Source organism: Procambarus clarkii, chromosome 12 (assembly GCF_040958095.1).
Source record: "Procambarus clarkii isolate CNS0578487 chromosome 12, FALCON_Pclarkii_2.0, whole genome shotgun sequence".
Classification (NCBI taxonomy): domain Eukaryota; kingdom Metazoa; phylum Arthropoda; class Malacostraca; order Decapoda; family Cambaridae; genus Procambarus; species Procambarus clarkii.
The window spans coordinates 8,598,770-8,618,270 of NC_091161.1; the positions used below are offsets into that span (position 1 = coordinate 8,598,770).

At 50.1% G+C, this 19,501-nt stretch overlaps 2 protein-coding genes across 2 annotated transcripts in view; both read left to right on the forward strand.

The window, feature by feature from the left end:
• Window positions 1–19,501, forward strand: part of LOC138363856 (cylicin-1-like) — a 120,708-nt gene that overhangs the window by 22,098 nt on the left and 79,109 nt on the right. The window lies entirely within an intron of this gene.
• On the forward strand, window positions 4,512–5,210 carry LOC138364206 (ribosome-binding protein 1-like). The gene has a single exon (XM_069323531.1). It carries the CDS (start codon window positions 4,512–4,514, stop codon window positions 5,208–5,210), a length of 699 nt encoding a protein of 232 aa, XP_069179632.1.

Consider the following 19,501-nt stretch of genomic DNA (forward strand, 5'->3'; position numbering starts at 1 on the left):
TGAGGACAAGGAGCTGGGATGTGAGGACAAGGGGCTGGGATATGAGGACAAGGAGCTGGGATGTGAGGACAAGGAGCTGGGATATGAGGACAAGGAGCTGGGATGTGAGGACAAGGAGCTGGGATGTGAGGACAAGGAGCTGGGATATGAGGACAAGGAGCTGGGATGTGAGGACAAGAAGCTAGGATATGAGGACAAGGAGCTGGGATATGAGGACAAGGAGCTGGGATGTGAGGACAAGGAGCTGGGATATGAGGACAAGGAGCTGGGATGTGAGGACAAGGAGCTGGGATGTGAGGACAAGGAGCTGGGATGTGAGGACAAGGAGCTGGGATGTGAGGACAAGGAGCTGGGATGTGAGGACAAGGAGCTGGGATGGGAGGACAAGGGGCTGGGATGTGAGGACAAGGAGCTGGGATGTGAGGACAAGGAGCTGGGATGTGAGGACAAGGAGCTGGGATGTGAGGACAAGGAGCTGGGAAGTGAGGACAAAAGGCTGAGATATGAGGACAAGGAGCTGGGATGGGAGGACAAGGGGCTGGGATATGAGGACAAGGAGCTGGGATGGGAGGACAAGGAGCTGGGATGTGAGGACAAGGAGCTGGGATGTGAGGACAAGGACCTGGGATCTGAGGACAAGGAGCTGGGATGTGTGGACAAAAGGCTGAGATATGAGGACAAGGAGCTGGGATGGGAGGACAAGGGGCTGGGATATGAGGACAAGGAGCTGGGATGGGAGGACAAGGAGCTGGGATGGGAGGACAAGGGGCTGGGATGTGAGGACAAGGAGCTGGGATGTGAGGACAAGGAGCTGGGATGGGAGGACAAGGGGCTGGGATATGAGGACAAGGAGCTGGGATGTGAGGACAAGGAGCTGGGATGTGAGGACAAGGAGCTGGGAAGTGAGGACAAGGAGCTGGGATGTGAGGACAAGGAGCTGGGATGTGAGGACAAGGAGCTGGGATGTGAGGACAAGGAGCTGGGATGTGAGGACAAGGAGCTGGGATGTGAGGACAAGGAGCTGGGATATGAGGACAAGGAGCTGGGATGGGAGGACAAGGAGCTGGGATGTGAGGACAAGGAGCTGGGACATGAGGACAAGGAGCTGGGATGTGAGGACAAGGAGCTGGGATGTGAGGACAAGGAGCTGGGATGTGAGGACAAGGAGCTGGGATGTGAGGACAAGGTGCTGGGATGTGAGGACAAGGTGCTCGTGGGATGTGAGGACAAGGAGCTGGGATGTGAGGACAAGGTGCTGGGATGTGAGGACAAGGAGCTGGGATGTGAGGACAAGGAGCTGGGGTGTGAGGACAAGGTGCTGGGATGTGAGGACAAGGTGCTGGGATGTGAGGACAAGGAGGTGGGATGTGAGGACAAGGAGCTGGGATGTGAGGACAAGGAGCTGGGGTGTGAGGACAAGGTGCTGGGATGTGAGGACAAGGTGCTGGGATGTGAGGACAAGGAGCTGGGACGTGAGGACAAGGAGCTGGGATGTGAGGACAAGGAGCTGGGATGTGAGGACAAGGAGCTGGGATGTGAGGACAAGGAGCTGGGATGTGAGGACAAGGAGCTGGGATGTGAGGACAAGGAGCTGGGATATGAGGACAAGGAGCTGGGATATGAGGACAAGGAGCTGGGATGTGAGGACAAGGAGCTGGAGCTGTTACGGACCCGAGCCCAGCGTCCGAGCACAGAGCAGTGACGACCGCGCCATCTGTGGGTCAGCTCCCGAAACCCCCTCCAAATGGACGACGCCATCTAGTGAGGACGAGATATACTGGCCACAAGGGCTAGTTTCCCGTTCTGATCAGCTCATAACACAGCCGCTGCTGACCCCTGGTGAGGTGACGCTTAGACAGCAACGCCATCTATGGAGTGGATAGGTGGGCGTTTGTGTCTAAGCCTGTAAGTGAGGTGCCCTAGAGTGTAACCAGTACTGATGACGTGTCTGATTACAGAGTCGACCTGGGACTGCTGTAATGAATGTTGGATCAGTCTACCCAAGGCAGCCGAAGAATCTCCACGTGTTTGCTGCAGCAGCTGTGAGTCACCCCCCGGATGAACACTGTTGTGTTAGCCTGCCTGTGAGGTGGCAGAACCAGGGATTGTCGTACCCGGGGCTGACTAGTGGAGAAGACTAACCACTGGGGTGTTGTGGTGAGGAGAGTGATCTGTGGAATCACACGAGGCTCCTGCCTAGGGCTCGCAACCCTAGTATCGGTCGTGGAGTGGCCTACGCAGCGTTGCTGATTGGAACCTGCCAGCTAAAGGCTGGATTTGTGGTTGAAGGCCTCCACGACGGTGCACCCAGTGGGACTGTGATTTGGCTGGCCTGTGGCTGGGGTAGACTCGTTACGAGAATCTAAGGATTCGTCTAGAGGCCACAAGAAGAGAACCAGGGCTATTCGTCTTGAGCACCATTAAGCAGAGCATCAAGTGTCTTCAGAGGAAGACAAGTGATTGTAAATAAGTGTAGTTATAGTAACAGCGTGTGACTGTTTATATATTTATTTATTGGTGGTGGTGAATATATATTTATTTCTGAGCAGTTTTATCCCTTCCCCTTTAATTTACTTGCGTTACGGAGCACACCCCTTGAAAGCCACTACTAGCTTGGGGCCGGATACCCAAACTCTACTAACATCAGAGAAAGAACCCAGTTGCGACCCAAGAGGGCCGTAACAGAAGTGAGGACAAGGAGCTGGGATGTGAGGACAAGGAGCTGGGATGTGAGGACAAGGAGCTGGGATGTGAGGACAAGGAGCTGGGAAGTGAGGACAAGGAGCTGGGATATGAGGACAAGGAGCTGGGATATGAGGACATGGATCTGGGATACGAGGATAAGGAGCCGTGATATGAGAACGGTGCCGAAGCACTTGGGCAGTAGAGAAGTTTTTTTTTATGTAAATTCGTTATTTACAAAAAATTCCATATAGTCCACTTTTTCAACTTTGAAGCCTCTTTTGAGCAATTGAATTTTCATTTTCCCCTCTGAAGCCTCTCTCCTTTTGAATTCCTTAATCGTTTAGAGATATGTTTTCTTATCAAACGACTATAACTACTCCCTCTGAAGCTCTTTCTCCCTCAATAGAACTCATCTTGCCCTCGGAAGCCATAATGTTCCCTTTGATGTTTTTCAATACTTTTATATAGGAGAAAGTCTTTCTACTATGAGGTTATCTTGAGGTTATGCAGCGTCTCTTTATTTTTACTTTGAAACACCTTTGTATTCACTGAAGCGCCTGTTGCATCTTTTGAGCACCTCCTTCTGGAAACAATTCCTTCCGCGGTGAATGACTTAATGTCCCTTCCATTGAAGCCTAGCGTTCCTGGCTCTCTTATTTTTGTTCAGTCTGTCCTCCAGATTCGTTTTCTCTTATCTGAGGATCATTTTCCTTTCGTAATGCCCAGTTTTCCATATCTCTTCCGAAGGTTTCTTTCCAGTCTAAACCCTGCCTTTGATAGTTATGGTGAAGCTCTATGAAACATCCAGCTTCACTTTGATGAATCTTTTTTTTCTAACTTTGAAGCACTGCTTTCAATTTTTTTAAGGATTTCTTTCCCCCCTTTGAAATTCTTGTGTCCTGCGAGGCTACACATGTGCCTCATTTCCTCCTAGTGAGGAATACATGATGTGCCTCATTCCCTCCTGGTGAGGAATACATGATGTGTCTCATTCCCTCCTGGTGAGGAATACATGATGTGCCTCATTCCCTCCTCATGCTGGCTTCAACCCCGCCACTTCCCTTCCTTATATGTGCGACACTATTTCTCATCTCTTGTTACTTCTTCTCCTTATTCCACTTTCTTGTTGCATTTTCCATCTTCTTTCTCTCTCTCTCTCTGTCTCTGTCTCTCTCTCTCTCTCTCTCTCTCTCTCTCTCTCTCTCTCTCTCTCTCTCTCTCTCTCTCTCTCTCTCTCTCTCTCTCTCTCTCTCTCTCTCTCTCTCTCTCTCTCTCTCTCTCTCTCTCTCTCTCTCTCTCTCTCTCTCTCTCTCTCTCTCTCTCTCTCTCTCTCTCTCTCTCTCTCTCTCTCTCTCTCTCTCTCTCTCTCTCTCTCTTCCTTATCCTCCTCCACCTTTACAACCTCTTCCAGTTAGAAACGTAATTGCCTTCATGACGATAATCTAATAATGGTAATTACTAATCCAAGTAATTTTAGGGTTTTTACTTCTTTAATTAAAGTAAAGCAGATGAGAGGTGTGTGGTATGTCTTCTTAAATATATGATAAAATGAATGCAATATTTATATATTTTAATTCGTTTATGTTTGAATAATTATAATTCTGCATTCTGAATTAACTAGTCTAGGGGCTTCCAACAGAGTACAGGGGCTTCCAGCACAGTCTAGGGGCTTCCAACACAGTCTAGGGGCTTCCAACACAGTCTATGGGCTTCCAACACAGTATAGGGGCTTCCAACACAGTCCAAGGGCTTCCAACACAGTCCAAGGGCTTCCAACACAGTCCAGGGGCTTCCAACACAGTCCAGGGGCTTCCAACAGAGTCCAGATGGCTTCCAAGACAGTCCATGGACTTACAACACAGTCTAAGGGCTTCCAACAGAGTCCAAGGGCTTCCAACAGAGTCCAGGGACTTCCAACAGAGTCCAGGGGCTTCCAACAGAGTCCAAGGGCTTCCAACAGAGTCCAAGGGCTTCCAACAGAGTCCAAGGGCTTCCAACACAGTCCAAGGGCTTCCAACACAGTCCAGGGGCTTCCAACAGAGTCCAGGGGCTTCCAACAGAGTCCAAGGGCTTCCAACAGAGTCCAAGGGCTTCCAACACAGTCCAAGGGCTTCCAACACAGTCCAAGGGCTTCCAACACAGTCCAGGGGCTTCCAACAGAGTCCAGAGGGCTTCCAAGACAGTCCATAGACTTACAACACAGTCTAGGGGCTTCCAACACAGTCCAGAGGCTTCCATCACAGTCTAGGGGCTTCCGACACAGTCCAGGGGCTTCCAACACAGTCCAGGGGCTTCCAACACAGTCCAGGGGCCTCCAACACAGTCCAGGGGCTTCCAACACCGTCCAGGGGCCTCCAACACAGTCCAGGGGCTTCCAACACAGTCCAGGGGCTTCCAACACAGTCCAGTGGCTGCCAACACAGTCCAGGGGCTTCCAACATAGTCCAGGGCTGCCAACACTTGGGACAGCCAGTAGTCCAGGGCTACCAACACTTGGGACAGCCAAGGGCGCGGAGAAACTGTAGAAATAACAGGACACCAGAGAGCAGAGAGAGACAGGAGAGGGCAGAGAGAGACATGAGAGGGCAGAGAGAGACAGGAGAGGGCAGAGAGAGACATGAGAGAGCAGAGAGAGACATGAGACAGCAGAGAGAGACATGAGAGGGCAGAGAGAGACATGAGAGAGCAGAGAGAGACATGAGACAGCAGAGAGAGACATGAGAGGGCAGAGAGAGACATGAGAGGGCAGAGAGAGACATGAGAGGGCAGAGAGAGACATGAGAGAGCAGAGAGAGACATGAGAGAGCAGAGAGAGACAGGAGAGTGCACAGAGAGACACCAGAGTGCCAGGAATGAGTACCTCAAAGTGAGAAGAGAGGCAGAAAGACAGTATGAAAATGACAAAGCAAATAAAACAAAGATGCAGCCCAATCTGCTACACAGCCACACCAGAAGGAAAACAACAGTGAAAGAACAGGTATTGAGACTGAGGATTCGAGCTGACAAGTTCACTATGAATGAGAAGAAATTGTATCAAGGACTCAATAATAAATTTCAGGACGCCTTTACAATAGAGCAAGGAGGGAACTAAGAGAGGGAATCTCTAACCCAGGCACCACTGGAGGAGTTTGGGATAACCAGTGGGGACGAGAGGAAGAATTTGCTTGAATAGCATGTGTGAGAGAGGATATAGGCCCAGACGGAATATTACCATGGATAATAATGGAAGGAGCAGAAGCTCTGTGCGTGCCTCTGTCCTTGGTGTATAACAAGTCACTATTAACAGGAGAACTGCCAACAATTTGAAAGACGGCTAATGTAGTCCTCATATACAAGAAGGGTGACAGACAGGAGGCACTGAACTACAGGCCAGTGTCCCTAACTTCCCGCCAAACACACACCGAAACTACGACGTTGGTACAACGTTCGAACAAGATTTAACACCTCCTAACCAGTTATAACAACCAATATAGCAAGTTGTAACAACGTTCTAATACGTCATAAACACGTTAAGCCAAGATGTAACAACTTTATTACAAGTTGTAACAAGCGGAAAATAGAGACAGTTTCGGTTTGTGTTTCCAGGGTTGCATACTATGCAAGGTGATGAAGATTGTAAACAAAAATAATAAAGCATCTGGAGAGAAAGTGTTTTCAAACACATCACCAGCATTGGTTCAGGGATGAGAAGTGTTGCCTCAAAGGATTATTATAATTTTATGACCAAGCAACAAAAAGTAGGCAAGAGAGAGAAGGGTGGGCAGACTGCACATTTTGGGACTACCAGAAAGCCTTTGATACAGTACCACATAAGAGACTAGAGCACAAGCTGGATATGCAGGCATGAGTGAAAGGGAAGGTATTCCCTCCACTGGATTAGGGTGTAACCAAGCAACAGAAGACAGCGAGTCACTGTGAGTGGTGAGGTCTCAGAGTAGCGAGACATTCACCAATGGAGTACCACAGGGGTCAGTCCTTAGACCTACACTGTTTGTGATATATGTAAATGATCTCCCAGAGGAAACAGACTCGTTCCTCTCAATGTTTGCTGATGATGCAAACGTTATGAGGAGGATTAAGACAGAGGAAGATAGCAACAGGAAGACAGGAAGATAGCAAGAGGCTACTATAAGATGACCTGGACAAAAAAGAAATGATCCTACACATGGCTACTAAAATTCAATTCAGATAAATGCGAAGTAAAGTAAGGCGGAGTGAACAGGAAGCCAGACACAACGTACCGACTGGAAATCCAAGTCCTTCACGAAACGGACAGAGAGAAAGATCTAGGAGTTGTTATCACACCAAACCTGTCTCCTGAAGTCAACATCAAAAGAATAACATCTGCGGCGTATGCGAGGCTGGCTAACATCAGGACTACCTTCAGAAACCTGTGTAAGGAATCATTCAGAACCCAGTATGCCACATATGTAAGACCAATCCTGGAGTATGCAGCCCAGCAGGGAGCCCGTACCTTGTCAACAATAAGACGAAGCTGGAAAAAGTTCAAAGGTTACTATACTAAAAAAAGATAAGTTCAAAGCCACTAGACTAGATCCAGAACTACGAGGTTTGAGTTACGAAGAAAGGCTGCGTGCCTTGCACCTCAAGTCTCTGGAAGACGGAACAGTTAGGGGTGACATGATTACCACATACAAAATGCTCAGGGGAATTGACAGGGTAAATAAAGATAACACTTAATACAGGTGGTACTCACACGAGGGGACACAGGTGGAAACTAAATTCCCAAATGAAGAATGTTTTCAGTATCAGAGTAGTTAATAAATGGAATGCACTCCATTCACAGTTTCAAGTGTAGATATGATAGAGTCCAATAGGCTCAGGAACCTGTACACCAGTTAATTGACAGTTGAGAGGCGGGACCAAAGAGCTGAAGCTCAACCCCCGCAAGCACAACTAGGTGAGTACATGTTGCAGCCATTACTTCAGGGGTACCCATTATCTGGGCCATTGTTCCCCAGAGCCTTACAAGGTCAATAATACGAGTTTCGTGACCCCTTGACACGGAAGGTCCGGCACAGTGCCCCCTTGACACGGAAGGTCCGGCACAGTGCCCCCTTGATACGGAAGGTCCGGCACAGTGCCCCCTTGACACGGAAGGTCCGGCACAGTGCCCCCCTTGACACGGAAGGTCCGGCACAGTGCCCCCCTTGACACGGAAGGTCCGGCACAGTGCCCCCTTGACACGGAAGGTCCGGCACAGTGCCCCCCTTGACACGGAAGGTCCGGCACAGTGCCCCCCTTCACACGTAAGGTCCGGCACAGTGCCACCCTTGACACGTAAGGTCCGGCACAGTGCTCCCCTTGACACGGAAGGTCCGGCACAGTGCCACCCTTGACACGGAAGGTCCGGCACAGTGCCCCCCTTGACACGTAAGGTCCGGCACAGTGCCACCCTTGACACGTAAGGTCCGGCACAGTGCCCCCTTTGATACGGAAGGTCCGGCACAGTGCCCCCTTTGATACGGAAGGTCCGGCACAGTGCCCCCTTGACACGGAAGGTCCGGAACAGTGCCACCCTTGATACGGAAGGTCCGGCACAGTGCCACCCTTGATACGGAAGGTCCGGCACAGTGCCCCCCTTGATACGGAAGGTCCGGCACAGTGCCCCCTTGACACGGAAGGTCCGGCACAGTGCCACCCTTGATACGGAAGGTCCGGCACAGTGCCACCCTTGATACGGAAGGTCCGGCACAGTGCCCCCTTTGATACGGAAGGTCCGGCACAGTGCCCCCTTGACACGGAAGGTCCGGCACAGTGCCACCCTTGACACGGAAGGTCCGGCACAGTGCCACCCTTGATACGGAAGGTCCGGCACAGTGCCCCCCTTGATACGGAAGGTCCGGCACAGTGCCCCCTTGACACGGAAGGTCCGGCACAGTGCCCCCCTTGACACGGAAGGTCCGGCACAGTGCCCCCCTTGACACGTAAGGTCCGGCACAGTGCCCCCTTTGATACGGAAGGTCCGGCACAGTGCCCCCCTGGACACGGAAGGTCCGGCACAGTGCCCCCCTTGACACGGAAGGTCCGGCACAGTGCCACCTTGACACTGAAGGTCCGGCACAGTGCCCCCTTGACACGGAAGGTCCGGCACAGTGCCCCCCTGGACACGGAAGGTCCGGCACAGTGCCCCCTTGACACTGAAGGTCCGGCACAGTGCCCCCCTTGACACGGAAGGTCCGGCACAGTGCCCCCTTGACACGGAAGGTCCGGCACAGTGCCCCCTTGACACGGAAGGTCCGCACAGTGCCCCCTTGACACGGAAGGTCCGGCACAGTGCCCCTCTTGACACGGAAGGTCCGGCACAGTGCCCCCCTTGACACGGAAGGTCCGGCACAGTGCCCCCCTTGACACGGAAGGTTCGGCACAGTGCCACCTTGACACGGAAGGTCCGGCACAGTGCCACCTTGACACGGAAGGTCCGGCACAGTGCCACCTTCACACGGAAGGTCCGGCACAGTGCCACCTTCACACGGAAGGTCCGGCACAGTGCCACCTTGACACGGAAGGTCCGGCACAGTGCCCCCTTGACACGGAAGGTCCGGCACAGTGCCACCTTGACACGGAAGGTCCGGCACAGTGCCCCCTTGACACGGAAGGTCCGGTACAGTGCCACCTTCACACGGAAGGTCCGGCACAGTGCTCCCTTGACACGGAAGGTCCGGCACAGTGCTCCCTTGACACGGAAGGTCCGGCACAGTGCCCCCTTGACACGGAAGGTCCGGCACAGTGCCACCTTGATACGGAAGGTCCGGCACAGTGCCCCCCTTGACACGGAAGGTCCGGCACAGTGCTCCCTTGACACGGAAGGTCCGGCACAGTGCCACCTTGACACGGAAGGTCCGGCACAGTGCCACCTTGACACGGAAGGTCCGGCACAGTGCCCCCCTTGACACGGAAGGTCCGGCACAGTGCTCACTTGACACGGAAGGTCCGGCACAGTGCCCCCCTTGATACGGAAGGTCCGGCACAGTGCCACCTTGACACGGAAGGTCCGGCACAGTGCCACCTTGACACGGAAGGTCCGGCACAGTGCCCCCCTTGACACGGAAGGTCCGGCACAGTGCTCCCTTGACACGGAAGGTCCGGCACAGTGCCACCTTGACACGGAAGGTCCGGCACAGTGCCACCTTGACACGGAAGGTCCGGCACAGTACCACCTTGACACGGAAGGTCCGGTACAGTGCCACCTTGACACGGAAGGTCCGGCACAGTGCTCCCTTGACACGGAAGGTCCGGCACAGTGCCACCTTGACACGGAAGGTCTGGCACAGTGCCACCTTGACACGGAAGGTCCGGCACAGTGCCACCTTGACACGGAAGGTCCGGTACAGTGCCACCTTGACACGGAAGGTCCGGCACAGTGCTCCCTTGACACGGAAGGTCCGGCACAGTGCCACCTTGACACGGAAGGTCCGGTACAGTGCCACCTTGACACGGAAGGTCCGGCACAGTGCTCCCTTGACACGGAAGGTCCGGCACAGTGCCACCTTGACACGGAAGGTCCAGCACAGTGCCACCTTGATACGGAAGGTCCGGCACAGTGCCACCTTGATACGGAAGGTCCGGCACAGTGCCACCTTGATACGGAAGGTCCGGCACAGTGCCCCCCTTGATACGGAAGGTCCGGCACAGTGCCACCTTGACACGGAAGGTCCAGCACAGTGCCCCCCTTGACACGGAAGGTCCGGCACAGTGCCCCCCTTGACACGGAAGGTTCGGCACAGTGCCACCCTGGACACGGAAGGTCCGGCACAGTGCCCCCCTTGATACGGAAGGTCCGGCACAGTGCCCCCCTTGACACGGAAGGTCCGGCACAGTGCCCACCTTGATACGGAAGGTCCGGCACAGTGCCCCCTTGATACGGAAGGTCCGGCACAGTGCCCCCCTTGACACGGAAGGTCCGGCACAGTGCCCCCTTGACACGGAAGGTCCGGCACAGTGCCACCTTGATACGGAAGGTCCGGCACAGTGCCACCTTGATACGGAAGGTCCGGCACAGTGCCACCTTGATACGGAAGGTCCGGCACAGTGCCCCCTTGACACGGAAGGTCCGGCACAGTGCCACCTTGATACGGAAGGTCCGGCACAGTGCCACCTTGATACGGAAGGTCCGGCACAGTGCCCCCTTGACACGGAAGGTCCGGCACAGTGCCCCCCTTGATACTGAAGGTCCGGCACAGAGACAGCAAAGACAGTCTCGTTAATGAAATCTTTGGGGTGACTGAAGCCTGAAATCAGATACCGGAGACCCATCAGATCACTGAGCATCTATTGTTTGGTCACTCAGGTACCGGGGGCCCATCAGATCACTGAGCATCTATTGTTTGGTCACTCAGGTACCGGGGACCCATCAGATCACTGAGCATCTATTGTTTGGTCACTCAGGTACCGGGGACCCATCAGATCACTGAGCATCTATTGTTTGGTCACTCAGGTACCGGGGACCCATCAGATCACTGAGCATCTATTGTTTGGTCACTCAGATACCGGAGACCCATCAGATCACTGAGCATCTATTGTTTGGTCACTCAGGTACCGGGGGCCCATCAGATCACTGAGCATCTATTGTTTGGACGCTCAGGTACCGGGGGCCCATCAGATCACTGAGCATCTATTGTTTGGACGCTCAGGTACCGGGGGCACATCAGATCACTGAGCATCTATTGTTTGGACGCTCAGGTACCGGAGGCCCATCAGATCACTGAGCATCTATTGTTTGGACGCTCAGGTACCGGGGGCCCATCAGATCACTGAGCATCTATTGTTTGGTCACTCAGGTACCGGAGACCCATCAGATCACTGAGCATCTATTGTTTGGTCACTCAGGTACCGGAGACCCATCAGATCACTGAGCATCTATTGTTTGGTCACTCAGGTACCGGAGACCCATCAGATCACTGAGCATCTATTGTTTGGTCACTCAGGTACCGGAGACCCATCAGATCACTGAGCATCTATTGTTTGGACGCTCAGGTACCGGAGACCCATCAGATCACTGAGCATCTATTGTTTGGACGCTCAGGTACCGGGGGCCCATCAGATCACTGAGCATCTATTGTTTGGACGCTCAGGTACCGGGGGCCCATCAGATCACTGAGCATCTATTGTTTGGACGCTCAGGTACCGGGGGCCCATCAGATCACTGAGCATCTATTGTTTGGACGCTCAGGTACCGGGGGCCCATCAGATCACTGAGCATCTATTGTTTGTACGCTCAGGTACCGGGGGCCCATCAGATCACTGAGCATCTATTGTTTGGACGCTCAGGTACCGGGGGCCCATCAGATCACTGAGCATCTATTGTTTGGACGCTCAGGTACCGGGGGCCCATCAGATCACTGAGCATCTATTGTTTGGACGCTCAGGTACCGGAGACCCATCAGATCACTGAGCATCTATTGTTTGGTCACTCAGGTACCGGGGGCCCATCAGATCACTGAGCATCTATTGTTTGGACGCTCAGGTACCGGGGGCCCATCAGATCACTGAGCATCTATTGCTTGGTCACTCAGGTACCGGAGACCGATCAGATCACTGAGCATCTATTGTTTGGTCACTCAGGTACCGGAGACCCATCAGATCACTGAGCATCTATTGTTTGGTCACTCAGGTACCGGGGGCCCATCAGATCACTGAGCATCTATTGTTTGGACGCTCAGGTACCGGGGGCCCATCAGATCACTGAGCATCTATTGTTTGGTCACTCAGGTACCGGAGACCCATCAGATCACTGAGCATCTATTGTTTGGTCACTCAGGTACCGGGGGCCCATCAGATCACTGAGCATCTATTGTTTGGTCACTCAGGTACCGGGGGCCCATCAGACCACTGAGCATCTATTGTTTGGTCACTCAGGTGCCGGAGACCCATCAGATCACTGAGCATCTATTGTTTGGTCACTCAGGTACGGGAGACCCATCAGATCACTGAGCATCTATTGTTTGGTCACTCAGGTACCGGAGACCCATCAGATCACTGAAGATCTATTGTTTGGTCACTCAGGTACCGGGGACCCATCAGATCACTGAGCATCTATTGTTTGGACGCTCAGGTACCGGGGGCCCATCAGATCACTGAGCATCTATTGTTTGGTCACTCAGGTACCGGGGACCCATCAGATCACTGAGCATCTATTGTTTGGTCACTCAGGTACCGGGGGCCCATCAGATCACTGAGCATCTATTGTTTGGACGCTCAGGTACCGGGGGCCCATCAGACCACTGAGCATCTATTGTTTGGTCACTCAGGTACCGGGGGCCCATCAGACCACTGAGCATCTATTGTTTGGTCACTCAGGTACCGGAGACCCATCAGATCACTGAGCATCTATTGCTTGGTCACTCAGGTACCGGAGACCCATCAGATCACTGAGCATCTATTGTTTGGTCACTCAGGTACCGGAGACCCATCAGATCACTGAGCATCTATTGTTTGGTCACTCAGGTACCGGAGACCCATCAGATCACTGAGCATCTATTGTTTGGTCACTCAGGTACCGGGGACCCATCAGATCACTGAGCATCTATTGTTTGGTCACTCAGGTACCGGGGGCCCATCAGACCACTGAGCATCTATTGTTTGGTCACTCAGGTACCGGAGACCCATCAGATCACTGAGCATCTATTGCTTGGTCACTCAGGTACCGGAGACCCATCAGATCACTGAGCATCTATTGTTTGGTCACTCAGGTACCGGAGACCCATCAGATCACTGAGCATCTATTGTTTGGTCACTCAGGTACCGGAGACCCATCAGATCACTGAGCATCTATTGTTTGGTCACTCAGGTACCGGGGACCCATCAGATCACTGAGCATCTATTGTTTGGTCACTCAGGTACCGGGGACCCATCAGATCACTGAGCATCTATTGTTTGATCACTCAGGTACCGGGGACCCATCAGATCACTGAGCATCTATTGTTTGGTCACTCAGGTACCGGGGACCCATCAGATCACTGAGCATCTATTGTTTGGTCACTCAGGTACCGGGGGCCCACCAGATCACTGAGCATCTATTGTTTGGTCACTCAGGTACCGGAGGCCCATCAGATTACTGAGCATCTATTGTTTGGTCACTCAGATACCGGAGACCCATCAGATCACTGAGCATCTATTGTTTGGTCACTCAGATACCGGAGACCCATCAGATCACTGAGCATCTATTGTTTGGTCACTCAGGTACCGGAGACCCATCAGATCACTGAGCATCTATTGTTTGGTCACTCAGGTACCGGAGACCCATCAGATCACTGAGCATCTATTGTTTGGTCACTCAGGTACCGGAGACCCATCAGATCACTGAGCATCTATTGTTTGGTCACTCAGGTACCGGGGACCCATCAGATCACTGAGCATCTATTGTTTGGTCACTCAGGTACCGGGGGCCCATCAGACCATTTACTCGTACCTTCCTGTCCATACTTGGCTGTCAAAGAGATACATACTGTAGTTTACTTCAAGTATTATTATTGCGTAAGGTATCTAAGATAGATGTGCAGCACCGAGGTCCTACCTTGCTCCAGGTCTGTGAGATACTGGCGGCCTACACGTGAGCAGCCACCCACCGCTCTACGGTGTGTGACGTCATGGGCCTACTGGTCCAGGATTGGCTAAACTCCAACCGTCTTGGAATTTGAAAGCTAACACCGCTCGGACATGCTATACGAAGTCGATGTTCCTTATCGATAAGACTCTGGCTAGCTAGATACAATGATTCTGAAGGACGTCGGTGGCATACAATAATAGTTTACGTGTAAAATATCAAGTTAAATGTTAAAAGATGGTTCAGGTTAATACTAACACCGCTCAGCATGTGCTCAAAAATTGGAACATAATTTACTTAGTAGAAAATCATGGTAACAATGGTATTAAATTTATAAATTCAGGTAAGGTAATTGGGGCCTCGTAGCCTGGTGGATAGCGCACAGGACTCGTAATTCTGTGGCGCGGGTTCGATTCCCGCACGAGGCAGAAACAAATGGGCAAAGTTTCTTTCACCCTGAATGCCCCTGTTACCTAGCAGTAAATAGGTACCTGGGAGTTAGTCAGCTGTCACGGGCTGCTTCCTGGGGGTGGAGGCCTGGTCGAGGACCGGGCCGCGGGGACACTAAAGTCCCGAAATCATCTCAAGATAACCTCAAGAAGGTACATATATACAAGGTAAGATACAAAAGTTGATGCATTTATAGATAGAGTTAGTACATACAATTCCTAAAGCCACTTGCCTAAAGCTGAATCGACTTGAGAATGGTCCAGGAGGGACCGAAACGTCGTCGTCCCTTCAATTTCTAGTGTGTGGTCTGGTCAACCTAAAGCCACTATTACGCAAAGTGTTTCGGGCAATTCGGGTATTAATTACAACAAGAGTATGAAGAACATGTTCATGTCTACGTCTTAGATATAAACAATTCAACTCAAAATATTGTGTAAAAGAAAATTATCAACATCTTGTGTCAACGACTTGGAAATTATACAAGATAATTATCTGATTCAATGGAGCAAGAGTTATGACCTAATTAATTTTATAATTAGATAACAAGAAAATTTTAACGTACAGTAGGCCCTTAGGGAGCCGGTCGGCAGGCGGACAGCACGCTGGACTTGTGATACTGTGGTCCTGGGGTCGATCCCAGGCGCCGGCGAGAAACAATGGGCAGCGTTTCTTTCACCCTATGCCCCTGTTACCTAGCAGTAAAATAGGTACCTGGGAGTTAGTCAGCTGTCACGGGCTGCTTCCTGGGGGTGGAGGCCTGGTCGAGGACCGGGCCGCGGGGACGCTAAAAAAAGCCCCGAAATCATCTGAAGATAACAGTATTGACACGATATTTACAAGAACTGGATCGATGCTATCACTAACATCTTAGTGATAGCAGTCAGGAATCACTGGCCTCAGTGTGGTTGCTAGAACAGTAATGGAAGTCTTGATGACATACACTGTAATTATACATATAACACAATAGACATCACAATTAGATATGATTAAGACAAAAAACAAAGTTGAAAGAAGTATATACATTGTATTATAGAGTAATAATAGAACACATGGGGTATCTTATCTTGAGGTTATCTTGAGATGATTTCGGGGCTTTTTGGTGTCCCCGCGGCCCGGTCCTCGAGCAGGCCTCCACCCCCAGGAAGCAGCCCGTGACAGCTGACTAACACCCAGGTATCTATTTTACTGCTAGGTAACAGGGGCATAGGGTGAAAGAAATTCTGCCCATTGTTTCTCGCCGGCGCCTGGGATCGACCCCAGGACCACAGGATCACAAGTCCAGCGTGCTGTCCGCTCGGCCGACCGGCTCCCTAGAGGTAAGACCGGGTAGAGGTAAGGGGAAGTAAGGGAACAAACAAGAGAACTCATTCGTCCAGGAGTCTATAATTTTCTTGTTTGGCCAAACAAAAACAGAATGATAACTGCAGAATGCACTTAATTATAGATTCCGCGAATGCCAACAACTAGTTGTGAGATGATATCTATTGGGATGACACTAATACAAGTAACCTCAGTCAGAAAGGACTACAGTAACAACATATTAAATGCTGTGAAGGGCAGCTCATTACTTTAAGGCTGAAACGCTCGCCTGGTGTTCCGCGAGCGCTATGTCCTGGGTTCGTATCCTGACCGGGGAGGATTTACTGGGCGCCATTCCTTAACTGTAGCCTCTGTTTAACGCAACAGTAAAATGTGTACTTGGTTGTAACAACGATTCTTCGCGGCAGGGGATCGTATTCCAGGGACCATAGGATTAAGGACTTGCCCGAAACGCTACGCGTACTAGTGGCTCTACAAGAATGTAACAACTCTTGTATATATCTCAAAAAAAAAGAAATAGGTGACGTAGAGCTGCCGCCAGAGCCCTAACCCTTGGCACTCTCTTATCCACTGGGCCGGTATGCCCCTATAGCTGCTGATGGCAGTTGTAAGGGGTAGCTATAGGGGATCTCACACCAAATTTACATTGGTGTGTGTGTGGCTATGAAATTGGTTCGAGTCCAGACGTATCCAGAACCGCATATAATCAGTTGACCAGACCACACACAAGAAGGTGAAGGGACGACGACGTTTCGGTCCGTCCTGGACCATTTTCAAGTCGATTGTGAATTCTAAATCGACTTGAGAATGGACCAGGATGGACCGAAACGTCGTCGTCCCTGCACCTTCTAGTGTGTAGTCTGATCAACTTACTTTAGCCACGTTATTGTGACTCCTCGCCTGCGCATATAAGCTTCAAGTACGAGGCCGAGTCTAATACTAGAGACAAGGTGAAGATGTTGATGAAAAGACACATGTCGTTTAGTAACACTTAAGATTGATTCACAAAACTTAATAACAATACAAGGCAACAATAGTTTAAGATTACAAGTCCGTAGTGGCACACTACGACACTATACAATCAGCCAGTATAGTCGAACTCACACTATACAATCAGCCAGTATAGTCGAACTCACACTATACAATCAGTCAGTATAGTCGAACTCACACTATACAATCAGTCAGTATAGTCGAACTCACACTATACAATCAGCCAGTATAGTCGAACTCACACTATACAATCAGCCAGTATAGTCGAACTCACACTATACAATCAGCCAGTATAGTCGAACTCACACTATACAATCAGCCAGTATAGTCGAACTCACACTATACAATCAGTCAGTATAGTCGAACTCACACTATACAATCAGCCAGTATAGTCGAACTCACACTATACAATCAGCCAGTATAGTCGAACTCACACTATACAATCAGTCAGTATAGTCGAACTCCAGTTCAGAAAGCTCGCAGCTCCTCAACCTGAACTACCCTAAAACAGTGGGTAACCACTCACACGCAAGTAGCAGTTGCTAGCGACGGCAGCAAAACAACTTTTTGTAGCCTCGTAGCCTGGTGGATAGCGCGCAGGACTCGTAATTCTGTGGCGCGGGTTCGATTCCCGCACGAGGCAGAAACAAAAGGGCAAAGTTTCTTTCACCCTGAATGCCCCTGTTACCTAGCAGTAAAATAGGTACCTGGGAGTTAGTCAGCTGTCACGGGCTGCTTCCTGGGGGTGGAGGCCTGGTCGAGGACCGGGCCGCGGGGACACTAAAGCCCCGAAATCATCTCAAGATAACCTCAAGATAACTTAAACAACAACAATAAAGACACAACAGACAGACCTGTCACAGAGACAGTCTTCTGTGCACCTAAAGACGTCAAGGCTCGTCTCTCAGGATGGCAGTCAAGACAATCAATTACGTCACAATACTATGACAACACAAGACAATTAATCTAATCAATTTGAATCAAAACAACAAGTTTAACACAATTACGTTAACTACTGTCTTATAGACAGTTAATCAAAAGCAGGGTAATTTATGTTAAAACGAGATCTGTCTACACAGACAGTCAAGCAATCAAACACTGTTTACCGAAGGTAATTATTCAAAACACCGAGTAATTAGCAATCAGTGAGTAACCACACTAATTACTGTCAAACTGACAGTTAATTAACTCACAAAGAATTACATTAACACTGAACTGATCACTTAGATCACTTGACAACCAAGAATTAGTCAACATGTTGCTAATTACTTTACACTTCGCTAATGACGTTAATTAGTGACTAATTACAATTTACTGCCTCTTTAAGTATTAATTTGCAAATTAATACAACACCGGGTCACGCCAACCAACAAAATACAGCAACAATACAGCGCTAAACTCAGCGCTTATATGACACAATACAGCACAGTCACCCTTAATAAATGACAAATCAACAAACACACAGAAAACTGGAATTGCAGGTAAAAAAAAGTGAGTAATCAACCCACTTTACTTTCAACTGTTTTTTTCCTAGAACGAGAAAAAAAAGAAAATATTCATGGAATTTTATGCACAGTGACGGTATATCTTGAGGTTATCTTGAGATGATTTCGGGGCTTAGCGTCCCCGCGGCCCGGTCCTCGACCAGGCCTCCACCCCCAGGAAGCAGCCCGTGACAGCTGACTAACTCCCAGGTACCTATTTTACTGCTAGGTAACAGGGGCATTCAGGGTGAAAGAAACTTTGCCCATTTGTTTCTGCCTCGTGCGGGAATCGAACCCGCGCCACAGAATTACGAGTCCTGCGCGCTATCCACCAGGCTACGAGGCCCCTCAATACATTACATATTGGTATACATTAAGCCGCACAAGACAATACATATAATTTATTATAAAACACAGTAATAATATCTAAATGTGTAACAGGTGTAATACACACACACACTCAGGCCAATCTACAGTAATCAATACTGTACGTAAAATCTGTAAGTCTGTAAATTAAGTCTAAAATCTGTAAATCTGATTTACTTACTACAGTAAGTAAATCAGATAAATTCCATGAAGATTTACTTACTACAGTAAGTAAATCAGATAAATTCCATGAAGATTTACTTACTACAGTAAGTAAATCTGCCTGAAACACTTTGCGTAATAGTGGCTTTAGGCATTGTATGTACTAACTCTATCTATATATTCATCAAAATCTGTATAACCCCTTGTATATATGTACTTTACCTAAATAAACATTTGAATTTTTGAATTTGAATTTTAATCGCCAAGATATACTTCACTTGCCTTACTTACGGCTTCCTCGTTCTGTATTCACCTAGTTGTACTTGCGGGGGTTAAGCTCTGCTCTTTCGGCCCGCCTCTTAACTGTCAATCAATCACTTATTACTAACTAATAAGTTAGTTAGGTTAGGTAACTAATTTACAGTCTCCGTGGTGTAGTGGTAAGACACTCGCCTGGCGTTCCGCGAGCGCTATGTCA